At 40.2% G+C, this 13,869-nt stretch overlaps 1 protein-coding gene across 4 annotated transcripts in view; it reads left to right on the top strand.

Annotated features, from left to right (window-relative positions):
- dock11 (dedicator of cytokinesis 11) overlaps positions 1–13,869 on the top strand; it is a 107,783-nt gene that overhangs the window by 23,480 nt on the left and 70,434 nt on the right. For all 4 annotated transcript variants that reach the window (XM_082155474.1, XM_082155472.1, XM_082155473.1 and 1 more), the window contains exons 12-19: positions 5,504–5,737; positions 8,411–8,533; positions 8,909–8,991; positions 9,917–10,039; positions 11,030–11,106; positions 11,322–11,506; positions 12,213–12,278; positions 12,390–12,482. In XM_082155474.1, coding sequence (XP_082011600.1) covers positions 5,504–5,737; positions 8,411–8,533; positions 8,909–8,991; positions 9,917–10,039; positions 11,030–11,106; positions 11,322–11,506; positions 12,213–12,278; positions 12,390–12,482 — 984 coding nt within the window. The remainder of the gene's footprint in view (positions 1–5,503; positions 5,738–8,410; positions 8,534–8,908; positions 8,992–9,916; positions 10,040–11,029; positions 11,107–11,321; positions 11,507–12,212; positions 12,279–12,389; positions 12,483–13,869) is intronic.

The following is a 13,869-nucleotide window of genomic DNA, read 5'->3' as shown; positions in this document are numbered from 1 at the left end:
GAGGCAGTGTCGTTATCAGAGGCAGTGTCGTTCACAGAGGCGGTGTCATTCACAGAGGCGGTGTCTTTATCAGAGGCGGTGTCGTTATCAGAGGCAGGGTCGTTCACAGAGGCGGTGTCGTTATCAGAGACGGTGTCGTTATCAGAGACGGGGTCGTTATCAGGGGCGGTGTCGTTATCAGACACAGTGTCGTTCACAGAGACACGGTCGTTCACAGAGACACGGTCGTTCACAGAGACATGGTCGTTCACAGAGACACGGTCGTTATCAGAGGCAGTGTCGTTATCAGAGGCAGTGTCGTTCACAGAGACACGATCGTTCACAGAGGCAGTGTCGTTCACAGAGACACGGTCGTTATCAGGGGCGGTGTCGTTATCAGACACAGTGTCATTCACAGAGACACAGTGTCGTTCACAGAGACACAGTGTCGTTCACAGAGACACGGTCGTTCACAGAGACGGTGTCGTTCACAGAGGCGGTGTCGTTATCAGAGGAAGTGTCGTTATCAGACACAGTGTCATTATCAGAGACACAGTCGTTCACAGAGACACGGTCGTTCACAGAGACACGGTCGTTCACAGAGACACGATCGTTCACAGAGGCAGTGTCGTTCACAGAGACACGGTCGTTATCAGGGGCGGTGTCGTTATCAGACACAGTGTCGTTCACAGAGACACAGTGTCGTTCACAGAGACACAGTGTCGTTCACAGAGACACAGTGTCGTTCACAGAGACACGGTCGTTCACAGAGACGGTGTCGTTCACAGAGGCGGTGTCGTTGTCAGAGGAAGTGTCGTTATCAGACACAGTGTCATTATCAGAGACACAGTCGTTCACAGAGACACGGTCGTTATCAGACACAGTGTCGTTCACAGAGACACGGTCGTTCACAGAGACACGGTCGTTCACAGAGACACGGTCGTTCACAGAGACACGGTCGTTCACAGAGACACGGTCATTATCAGACACAGTGTCGTTCACAGAGACGGTGTCGTTCACAGAGGCAGTGTCGTTTTCAGAGGAAGTGTCGTTTTCAGACACAGTGTCGTTATCAGAGACACAGTCGTTCACAGAGACACGGTCGTTATCAGGGGCGGTGTCGTTATCAGACACAGTGTCGTTATCAGAGACACGGTGTCGTTCACAGAGACAGTGTCGTTCACAGAGACACGGTCGTTCACAGAGACACGGTCATTATCAGACACAGTGTCGTTCACAGAGACGGTGTCGTTCACAGAGGCAGTGTCGTTTTCAGAGGAAGTGTCGTTTTCAGACACAGTGTCGTTATCAGAGACACAGTCGTTCACAGAGACACGGTCGTTATCAGGGGCGGTGTCGTTATCAGACACAGTGTCGTTATCAGAGACACGGTGTCGTTCACAGAGACAGTGTCGTTCACAGAGACACGGTCGTTCACAGAGACACGGTCGTTATCAGACACAGTGTCGTTCACAGAGGCGGTGTCGTTCACAGAGGCAGTGTCGTTATCAGAGGCAGTGTCGTTATCAGAGGAAGTGTCGTTTTCAGAGGAAGCGTCGTTTTCAGACACAGTGTCGTTATCAGAGACACAGTCGTTCACAGAGACACGGTCGTTATCAGGGGCGGTGTCGTTATCAGACACAGTGTCGTTATCAGAGACACGGTCGTTCACAGAGACACGGTCGTTATCAGACACAGTGTCGTTCACAGAGACACGGTCGTTATCAGACACCGTGTCGTTATCAGAGACACGGTCGTTCACAGAGACACGGTCATTCACAGAGACACAGTCGTTATCAGAGGCAGTGTCGTTATCAGACACAGTGTCGTTCACAGAGACACGGTCGTTCACAGAGACACGGTCGTTATCAGACACAGGGTCGTTATCAGACACAGGGTCGTTATCAGAGACACGGTCGTTCACAGAGACACGGTCGTTCACAGAGACACGGTCGTTATCAGACACAGTGTCGTTCACAGAGACACGGTCGTTCACAGAGACGGTGTCGTTATCAGGGGCGGTGTCGTTCACAGAGGCAGGGACAATCTGAGAGGTAGTGTCGTTCTCAGTAGGAGTCTCAGACACTGTGGCAAAAGAAGAAAGCAGAAACTATTATATTTTTAAATTTACTTCATTTTTATCAGTATAATAAAAAACAGAGTCAGCGCAGATCCAGTTTTCTAAAGCGCTGCAAAGCGCTGCTTTGTGTACAGCCGTTACCGTGGAAACAGCTGTTTCTGCCACTCCTAAAGCTAAACTTAGGTTAAAAATGTACACATTAAAATGTTATTTAACAGCAGAAACTTGTTTAAACACATTGTTCATGACTTAAAATAAGCCTATGCATTATATCAGTTTTGAAAATATTTTTTAAAAACACCTTTTTAAAGCTTTATTTGTCAATGACCCTCATATTTGTTTGATTGCACTGTTAATTCAAAAATAATTCAGCTATTTTTAAATATCAAGATGACCTTTTTATAATTATACAACATAAGCCAGAAGTTAAAGGATTTTGAAGAAGTGTATTACTTTTTAAAGCTGGGCTCGCCCTGAACAAAGCATCTTCCTCCTCATCTAGAATAGCATTAAGGCCTAGGCCTAGAGCAGCAAATCACACAAAACAACACATTAAAAATTGTGCACTCATCAAAACACAGTTGATGGAGATCATTTACTGCATAAATGATAATTTACTTGATTTACTTGAATATATGCTCAGATGGAGATTGTACAATGACAATGCGCTTACCTTGATATTTTGTGAAATGCCATTCTACTGCTAGTCCCTTTGTGGTCTTTGCCATAAGTTGTTTCTTCTTGGTGTAGAAGTAATGGACTAGCAGCAGACTCAAGGTGATCAGCATTGCTAGATTTTTCTGAGAGAAGAATATTTTTTTTTGAGAGCAGAACAAATCTCGCAATAAAGCAAACAAACTTGCAGAGTAATGCAGATAGTCAAACAGAATGAGTGTTTGCTATAGCAACTGTCAACATTCTAAATTTTCTTAGCTCTGATGTCACTAACTTTGGGGGGGGGGGGCAATTCCTAAAGAATCACGAGCGCGAATCACACACACACCATACATCGCATGCTCCATAGATACATTAACTATACGTGATCATGTTGTTTACTTGCTGTGCTTACGCGCCGATAGCTAACAACACACAGACATTTGAAGCAGTTTTATTCACCGCCTGCGGTTTTATTCACCGCCAACGCACGACCGTGAACCTTTATCGTTGGGACTGCTCCATCCTTAAGCATTAGACGATCTGCTAATCCGGCGTCGAACTGGGCCTTGTTTATAAAACAATCATCGTCGAAATGCAGGGAACAACCAAGAACACTTGCACAACTCCGTTGATGACTTCCCTAATTAAAGCCGAGCACAGCGCTGCTTGTACTGCTTTCGCTCGCTCGCTCTGGTCTACGGGTGCGCGCGCGCCCTTCCGGGAGAAGTGCCCTAATGGTGCGTTCAAATTGTCTCTGGTTCAAGTCATCTCGTATAGATCGTATTTACGAGTTGAACGCCACCACAATGTCGTAAATACCAGTGGGGATCTATACGAGTTGGGGGCGTGTCAGTGATTAACATGGCGGAATACACAATACGTAAAGGTATTTAGCTGTGATATTAGGCTTGTTTGAGATGAGCAAAATCTGCGCAGAACCGATCACCGGTGATCAGCGCGAGATGCATGACGGTTAGAAATGTGTCCGAGTGCGGTCCGCCTTGCTCTGATGTCATGCTGACGTATGTCAAAAATCTCTCGCGAGCGCAAGGCGCACGTGTCGGATTCTGCAGTCGAGCGCAGTTGCTCTCCACCGGCTGCGCTGATCAAAAGCATGATGGGAAACGACTTGCTGACGACACAGCTTAATGCTCATTGGTTTAAACAACCATGATGTATTGTTCTCTTTTAAAATGTTTGATTTTAAAACTCTAATATCATGTTTTATGTGTATATGTTATGTGTGAATATTCCCAAACTATCTGACAGTGCGATCTCTTTGGGTTATGCAATTAAATTTTTATAAAAAAAATTAAATAAATAAAAACACATGTGTCTGTATTAAAGAAAAAAATATTGATAAACATGTATTTGGAATGGAATTAAATAACAAGTACTTTGGGTGTCTTGTTCCTTTTATTTATTTTCATATAAAAGCAACAGAACTTGAATTACATACAGTTTATTAGCAACACTGTGCACAAGCGTGAATCCCGCGATATCCATCTTTGATCTCGCAGGTGTCAGATCCACTACGAGAAGATTGAACTGTCCGGCTTGCCTGCGCTTTTTTCACTCCTCCTCTCACTGCAGCCGCCTACTCTCGCATACATTTCAGGCGAGGCAAGGCGCATCTCAAACAAGCCTATTGTCAGGCTTTTCTATTAAGAGCTCAGTTAGCTAATCGCCAGCACAGAATATGATAGTTTTATAATATAACAATGCAACATGTAACCGTAACGATGTGTTGGCAGTGGCTTCATAAATTAATTAAAAACATAAAAATACAAAGTACACCTGATGCACATTTCTTTGTTCTTCATTTTCTAGAACAAGAGTTTAAGAACCTTACTGTATTTTTGTGTAATTAATTAAGAGAAAGTACTCCATCATTTTGCTCCGACGAAAGTGATTTGAACGCACATGCCGTTATAAACACGACTTCCCACCTTGTAAGTACGAACTTTCCAGGAGGACTTGAACGCACCATAATTCCGCCCCATCTGACGTCACACACGCCCATACTCGAAAAAAACTTTCAGAAACTTGTGACAAACCGGAAGGAGTATTTTTGGCACAGAAATACTCCATCAAACGTACAACTTAATTTTTGAAACTTTGTCCATGTTTAGCAGGGGAATCCAACTCTTTAACAGTGTAAAAAACTCAGTATGCATGAAATAGCGTTCCACCCCCCCTTTAAACAGTCGGATTCCCCTGGTCCCCGGAGAGCCCGCCTCGGCCAGGGGAATCTCCACCAGGGGAAGTTTCGCTGAATATCAGGGAGTTCTTGAATGAGAGATGAATTATAGATTCTTGGCATGAGGACAGAGGACTCATCCAGAATGAATATGCAGTGATGAATATGGACACGCTCAGTGAAGCACTTTTAATGGCTCCAGGGAAGGAATGCTGGCGTTCGTCAGCTTGGTTTGGAAAACTACTGTTCCCTCAGAACACATCTCGACTTTCCCACACTTTGTTGAAGGATCTAGACAGACATGACTGATGGGAATGGAGTGAAATTACATACAAAGATGTGCTGGTTCTTAAAAATGAAAAGTACAGTCTTTTGCTTCTAATTTGCTGTCATTATATTATATAATTTATATCAGCATCAAACTATATGATTCTCACAATATATAATACTTCTCAGACAATACAAATTGCTCTTCATCAAACTCTGTGTGTGTGAATCAAGGTAACAATGGTAAAGATGAGGTCACATATGTCAAAGAAAGTAAAAGAAGGTGTAATGCCATTCCCAACTATTGTGTTTCTCCTCAGGTAGAGCCGTTCTTCATCAGCCTAGCGTTGTTTGATCTGTCCAAAGGCTGTAAGATCTCTGCAGACTTCCATGTTGACCTCAACCCACCCTGCGTGAGGGAAATGATTCAAGACGGCTCTCCTGGAACACCAGAACCAGGAGGAGGAGACGCAAATGAAACAGTCAGGGTGAATGGACACGGCCTACCGGTTATCCAGAGGGTCGCAGAGTCTCTCTTACGCTTCCCCACTCAGGTAAAAGACACTCATGATACTGACATGTTAACAATTGTATAATTGGGATGGCTTTCTAGAGATGTTTAATTAAAAGTCACTTTTGATAATCCTTTGCTAAATGAAAATGCTGTTCTTCTAATACCATAGTGATAAAATTATCTTATATAAAGACTTTTTAAAATCTATGATTGAATCTGTGATTGTTTTAAGTTCACTTAAATTAAAAGTTCTTTAAATATATATATATATATATATATATATATATATATATATATATATATATATAATAAATGTTCAAATTGATAGCTTTCAATTATACTGTAATGCTGAATGGCTATAATTAATGGATAAATTGAGAAAAAAAAATTTCATAGAGACATCAGTAGTAGATATTGGTATCTGTGATATTGGCCTTCTTTCATAAAAAGATGCCATTAAACAAACATTTAAAATATAGGCTACTGTCTTTGTTGTTTCAACATACATTTTGAGATTAAATGTAAAATTATTATAAAAATATATTAAAAACTTTAATGTAAGCTGCGATTAATCGGGATTAGTTACAGATTAGTAAAATTTTTTATCAATTGACAGCTCTAATTGATTATATTATATTATATTATATTATATTATATTATATTATATTATATTATATTATATTATATTATTGTCTTTTGGTGTATTGTTATGTGTTTGGTTGCTTACAGGCCCCACATTCGGCTCTCTATGATATTCTTGTCTCACTAGAAATGGCTCCTTTCCTCAAAGGAAGTATATGGATTTTTTGTGTGCCTGTTTTATGGTCCACCAGACAAAAAAAGCCTTAGCAAGCATCACTAAAAACCAAGAAAGTGCTTTTTTGTTCATTAGATCGTGACAGATTTACCCTGGTCACCTTTTAAAATCTGCACTCTGCTGAATATTTCTGTAAATGACTGGCAACCCTTCCCAGTAAGCATTGTCCAGCACTGCTGAATAAGAAGGATGCTTCTGCTGTGCTTCTGATAGGGGAAGTCGATGTGGTTTCAGATTTTTGCACATCCATGCAGTTTGCAGGGCTGCAGGTGGCTGAATATAGTCGATGTTTGGCTGACTTGCGTCATTTTCCCTCGTCATTGTGTTTCTGCCTTCTGTTGAAAGCCTGTGTCCATTTTGCAATAACTGCCACAAATGCAAAATCATGTGCACATGAACATTCATACCACATTAGCACTGAGTTAAGAGTATACAACTGAAAACAGTTTTTTGCTTTATTATTTACATCTGTCACTTTTAAAAGCAGGATGACACGGAGACCTGGGCTAAATAAATGCGTCTTTTTATCTCGGGTATTGAAGTTTTCTAGTTATGAATCATGAATCGTTAAACTTCACTAATCCCCTCAAGGCCTACTTATCTGAGTGTGCTCACAAGTGTGTGTTTTCATGCGTTTGAGCATGCCATGCCGTGCGTGGCGTGTGGCCAGGCCAGAAACAGCTTTAATTTTTAACACAGCACTGTTTCATAGCACTAATGCTACACACTAAATCAAAGCCAGTGCCATGACTGTCTCAAGCCTCTGCTGGCAGGCTGAGGAATGTGACGTGGCTTTACTGGAACTGACATTACGCAGGTCCCTGGTGAAACACTGGGCAGGGCAGCTGACATGAAGAAGAAGAGATAGCTGAATGTGTTGTTAGAGGAAGAAGAGAGAGAGAAATAGACACAATGATAGAAAGACAGAAACTAAAGAGTATGAGCAGTGTCTTGCAGTTTAGATTGTTATGAATTTGATTTCTTTTGATGATGTGGATGAACTGATTGTGAATCGACAAGTCTGCAGAGGCCAGGAATACATTTCCCTCTCTTTCAGCCTCTTCCCAGATAGCACACGTACATCACGGAGACGTCTATTTGATGTGCGTGTTTACATCTGGAAGACGTATTTTTTAGAGTGTTTGCTCATCTGCAATACGTCTATAGGACGTTTCCTGTCAGATGTCAAATAGACGTTTATAAAATGTCTTTAAGATGTAATGATTGAGAATGTATGTTCTAGTATCAGATGTTAGTAAACAGCAGTAAAGTGATCTTTAACAGACATCTTGCAGACGTACGTGTGCTATCTGGGTTTGTTCAGGTACATATGTGGCCCAATGCCACACAAAAATAGTGAGTGCTATTATTATTATTATAATTTTAATTATTATTATTCTATCAGGATCAAACAGTAACAAATTAGCAAAAAAATCTAAACCACTATACTTTCTCTTTCCCATTTATTTACTCGAGTTAAATGTACTCTATGTAACTTTTGGCCCTCTGGCGGTTAAAAAACAAAACTGCATGCATTTCGCGGAATTTTTTTGGTTGTGCTTCGGCTCTGCGTGACTGTGAGGATGACTATGACCTTTAATAGACAATGTTTTACAATGAACTCTGTTAGAGAGCTGCATATGGCAGTTTATCTGTTCAATAAAATACCTTACTCACCTGTTGAGTAATAAAAACAACAGCACCGCGTCACTTTTACAGCATTACAAATCCCTCAATTCTTGCCATCGCTGAAAAGCCAAGCCAATTTCGTTTAATTACAATGAACTTCCATAATCAACAAACCACTTACCATAATAATCATCTGTCAATATATTTAATTTTCCTCTTTACTTAAGAATATACGTACAACTACAGTATGACTTTTGTCTCATCCAGGGTATTTTCTCCGTCACCAACCCTCACACAGACATCTTCCTGCTGGCACGGGTGGAAAAGGTTTTACAGAATGGCATTACCCATTGCGCTGAGCCCTACATTAAGACCTCTGACATCAGCAAGGTCTGCTGCTGAATTACACACACATTCTTCAAGAGAACTGTAAAATCTTCTTAGGCATGATGTCTTTCTACTTGAACAGAGCATTGCATAACAGACAACAAGCTGTCTAGGAGGCACTTTAACATTTTAAATATCAGTCTGATGGGGAAAATACAAGAATAGTGTATAAAGATAATATAAGATGTATTTTATTTATACAGTTGTTGGTTGTTAAGTAATGTTTTGTAGTTAAAGCGTGGCTTCTTATTCCATTAACTCATGATTTGTCATACTTCCAGTATTTCCAGAGGTTATGGCTTTTGTTAATTCAGATTTAAATGCTTCCAGAATGTACTGTAGAATATTTCCATGTATTTTTATGTGTCTGTTTCTCAGACAGTGCAGAAAGTCCTGAAGACTGCCAAGCAGACGTGCCAACGGCTGGGCCAGTACCGGATGCCCTTCGCTTGGGCTGCCAAGTAAGACAGTAACTCACTTCTTATTCATATTCACTTAAAGGGATAGTTCACACAAATATAAAAATTGTGTTAGTAATTACAAATTCCAAACCTGTAAGATTTTCGTTCATCTTCAGAAAACAAATGAACATCTTTTTGATGAAATATGAGCCAGTTCTGTACTCTCTATTGACAGCTACGCAACTACCACTTTGACGCTTCAAAAAGTTGATAAAGAGATCGTAAAACTAATCCAAATGAATTGAGTGGTTTAGTCCAAATTTTCTAAAGAGACTCGATCGCTTTATATGATTAAACAGATTTAACTTAGCCTTTTTATTTACATATAAACATTAATCTGCAAACATAAACAGAAGCTCAACCGAACCTGCTTAACAGGCAAAACATTTTTCGTTGGTTCTTGCTGAAACTCAAACTTGCTGCATAACAAGAGAATGAACCTTATTGGTTCTTGTATGTCAGGCGAACATGTTTGCGCTTCAGTTTACCACAACTGATGTGTGAGTTGATGAATGTTTATATTGTGAATAAAAGCCTAAATTAAATCGAGTCTATTCAGAAAATTTTGACTAAACCACTTAATTCGTATGGATTAGTTTTACAATCTCTTTATGAACTTTTTGAAGCGTCAAAGTGGTAGTTGAGTAGACTGTCTATAGAGGGACAGAAATCTCTCAGATTTTATCAAAAAGATCTTCATTTGTGTTTCAAAGAGTTTGGAACGACTAATTACTAATGAGTAGTTGCTGACAGAGTTTGTATTTTTGGTGAACTATCACTTTAATGGACTAGTAAGAGTATGAGTTATATTATCTGAGTTCTACATTAAGTAGAATTATGTGCCTTTCAAACTGAAACGTCACAGTCAGTTCACTCCGGAAATAGATGCCAAAGACATCAGGGTGTGTGTGTTGTGTGGCTTCAGACAGGTGTTCAAAGATTCCCAAGGCAGTTTAGACATGGATGGGAAGTTCTCTCCTCTCTACCGCCAAGACAGTAGCAAGATTTCCACAGAAGACCTCATCAAACTATTGACTGATCTCAAAAAGTGAGTGATAACTATCTATCTTTAACCATATCTTTTGATGTCTGGTATCCCTAAATGGTCACTGTGATTTTGACTAGTAGGAAAGGATCCTGGATCAGCATGTCTATCACACAATCATATTACTAATTTTATCCTGAAACTAAACCCTAAAGATGAACTAATCATTAATCAAAGGGAAGTGATAAGAGTGGTGTCCAACCTCTAAGAATGTGTTCACACTTGACATGTTTGGTTTGATTAAAACGAACACTGGTGCGATTGCTCTGTTAGTGCGGTTCATTTGAATAAGTGTGAACGCTGCCATCTGAACACTGGTGCCACCAAACAAGCGGGCCGAGACACTGAAAAGATGGGTCTTTTCAGTCCGCTTCTGAACTGTGGTGCGGTTCGAATGAAATATGAACGCAACACGGACCCAAAGACATATAAACAAACCAAAAACAGGACACGATTTCACAAGATACAACCTTAAAAAGGACAGAATGCTCAAGCATAAATGGTTCTTCTCATCATAGTCGAGATGTTGCCCATCACAGTTTGGTAAAGGCATCAGAACTCCTCGCACCAGATCTGTGTGTGTGTGTGTGTGACGGGGGGATTCCTGCCGCTGTTTTGACTCCTTTAGACATTTTATAAGCTCTTCACGAGTTCTCAGCTAGTAAAAAATGCCATCATACTGTATGTCCACAAATGCAACGAGCATTGTTTTGGATGTTTGGTACGTTCCGTCGAAAAATATGTCATAAAAGCCTTTTTTTTTTGGCCCAGACCAAAAGAAACAAGAGAACCAAACTACAAGTGTGAACACACCCTAAGATTAATTCAAACCACAACCCTTTCTCTATCCCTAAAATCTGATTAGTTGATGGGAATGACGTGTTCCACTTGGCAAAATCCCGCTCATCCATCATTCATGTATTTCCTTGTTAGTCGCTTTATTGCATTATGCATTAAGAGTTCAGTGTTTTGAAGAGACATTTTTCTTTATAGACCAGAGAAGAACAAACTGCAGATAATCCCTGGACAAATTAACATCAGTGTTGAGTGTGTTCCCCCAGACTTGTCAAGTAAGTTTGTTTTGTCGGTTATGTTAATTGCTTTGGCATTTAACATTTGCTAACATCTCTTTTGAATCTAAAGGTCATTCAGTTATTGACATCTCAGTAGCACTTTATCTATAAGCACATTTGCAGCTTGTAATACTGTCATCTGAATTTGTACTCTATTTGTGGAAAGTGGTTTGATGATTGTGGCGTTTACTATATAACCTTTATCTTCGTAGACTCGGTCACATCATCTTATATTCCCGTGAAGCCGTTCGAGGAACAGTGTGAGAGGGTTTTTGTGGAAGTGGAGGAGTTTGTTTCAGAAGAGGCTAGATACAACCACCCATTCACCATCTACAAGAACCATCTCTACGTCTATCCTCAGCAGCTCAAATACGACAATCAGAAGACATTTGCCAAGGTAATTGGTGGAACTGGGAAGCTGTGGGTGGTGGGACAACAACAAGCTCCTTCGAGCAGTAACAATGTCTGCCTACGTGTTTTCAAACATGAGGCTTTGTGAAAAGCCCCCGGGATTCTATTCATAATCAATTCACGAAAGATCGTATCTCTAATTAAACAGACTTCAGGGTTAATTGCTTCCTCCTGCACTGCTGGAAAGCTTATGACACTGGCTGTTTGCCCTGTTGCTCACCAACTTCTTTTTTTCTAAATTAGAGATGCTACCAAACATGTATACAGATCTATTCCTCCTGGTTTCTAATGACATCTGTGTTTTATTCAGTTTTATTCATTTGCAATATATCAATTTACACAATACATGTTGCTTTATAATGATCTTCTCAATCTGTATTTTACATGTTGTCAAAGACACTGGCATCTACTAGCTTAGCATCTAATTATACCTTTGATATTATGCCATATTTATAAACTAAAATAGCCTTGTCTGTTGCATATAATATATTATTTGCAAATGCATTGTGCTTATTCAGACGGAGGGAGCAAATAATTCTTTATCTTTGATAATTAAGTTGCATTGCAAAGATTATTTAGTTGCAAAGTTGATTTCATAGCAAAAATGAAATCATACACGCGCACGCACACACACACACACACACACATTTTCTGCCCATGCAGTCTAATGCAGCGTGTGTGTTTCCTCTCAGGCTCGGAACGTTGCAGTGTGTGTTCAGTTCAAGGATTCTGATGAGGAGGGAGTCGGTCCGTTGAAGGTGACTGAATGATTATTCTTCATGTGGTACCAGCATTGTTCCACAAGTTCTTTAATATTTAATAATTAGTGCAGTATAATGTGTTATTGATTAACCACTGTTTGCTTTTAGTGTATCTACGGCAAGCCTGGGGATCCGCTTTTCACCACCAGTGCTTTTGCTGCAGTTTTGCATCACAATCAGTGTCCGGAGTTTTATGATGAGGTAATATATCCATATATTTTCATGCATATTGTCATGTAGTGTAATTATTTTTGCTCAACTGCACAGCAACACAATCTCTCACAGTCACCGTAAATAAATATGAATCTATTTAGCAGAATACATCACACCATATTGGACTTATCGTAATTAACAAAAAGGTTTTGAGTAGTAAAAATATCAACATCATTATTATTAATTAAATAAGACATCTATGAATTATCATCATTGTTAAATAATAAATATTTATAATGTGTATATATCTGAGAACACTAATAGCTCATAAAATGTGAGTCCACACTTCTTTATTGAGACCAAAAACTATTACATAATTCAGTACCCAGTCAATGCCAATGATGTTGAGTCATAAACAGCACAAAGCATGAGCTTTCCCAAGACAATATCTGAATCATTCCAGAGACACATCCTGTTAGGCTTCACTGGACCCTCAGGGCCAAGATGTTAAAGACATTCGTTCAGTAGAGAAATGAGTCACAAGACATCGACACATTCAGCAGGCACAGACATAGCCAATAAAGCTGTGTGTTACGGTATTTGCTGGACAGAGTCTAATGATGTCATCAGCTGGAGAGCCTCAAAGGAGCCATTCACCAAAAATGTTATTGATGATGCATATTATATCCAGGCAAACAGATGAGCCCAGAATATAAATGCTACATGTTAAATTGCACGTCAAGCTTTTTCCCCTAGAAAACCTTAATAAACAAAATGCATAATATGGATTAAGACATTGGGCCCTATCTTACACCCGGCGTAATGCAGCGCCAAGCGCGACGCAAGTGTTTTTTGCTACTTTCAGCCTGACGCAGTTATCATTTTCACGTCCTGCGCCACGTTGTTTAAATAGCAAATGCATTTGCGCCCATTTGTAATGTCATCAATGTCATGATTTGTGCGCCCATGGGCATGCTGGTCTGAAAACGAGGTGTGTTCTGGTGCATTGTTGGCGCGTTGCTATTTTGAGACAATATTTTTTTTGTTATTTAATGAGCGCGTTAGTAATGTGCGCCTATAGGCGGGTCCACAACGCGCATCCACTCTGCTTATTAAACACACAGGGACGCACAGCAGCACACAAACATGCCAAATATTTAAAATAAAAGGATTACAATGTAAAAAGATTATTATTGTGTACATAAAGATATGGTGGAATCCGGCTTGTCCCGTGGATGGTCTGCTTGCGCACTTTTACCTCGCGCACGAGCAGATCCGTTTGCGCTCTGGAGACGCCTTCGGTCTTCCCACTATTGAATTCCGTCATGTAAATAGCAAATCTGCCATGACGCGAGCGCAACTGGCATTTAAAGGGAATGGGAGATGAGACTCTGATTGGTTTAACGCACGTAAATCCCAAAACACACCCATTACT

The sequence above is a fragment of the Leuciscus leuciscus genome (genome assembly GCF_965113295.1).
Source record: "Leuciscus leuciscus genome assembly, chromosome: 2".
NCBI lineage: Eukaryota > Metazoa > Chordata > Actinopteri > Cypriniformes > Leuciscidae > Leuciscus > Leuciscus leuciscus.
Note: the sequence above shows the minus strand (reverse complement) of the source record. Positions and strands in the feature narration are given on the sequence as shown.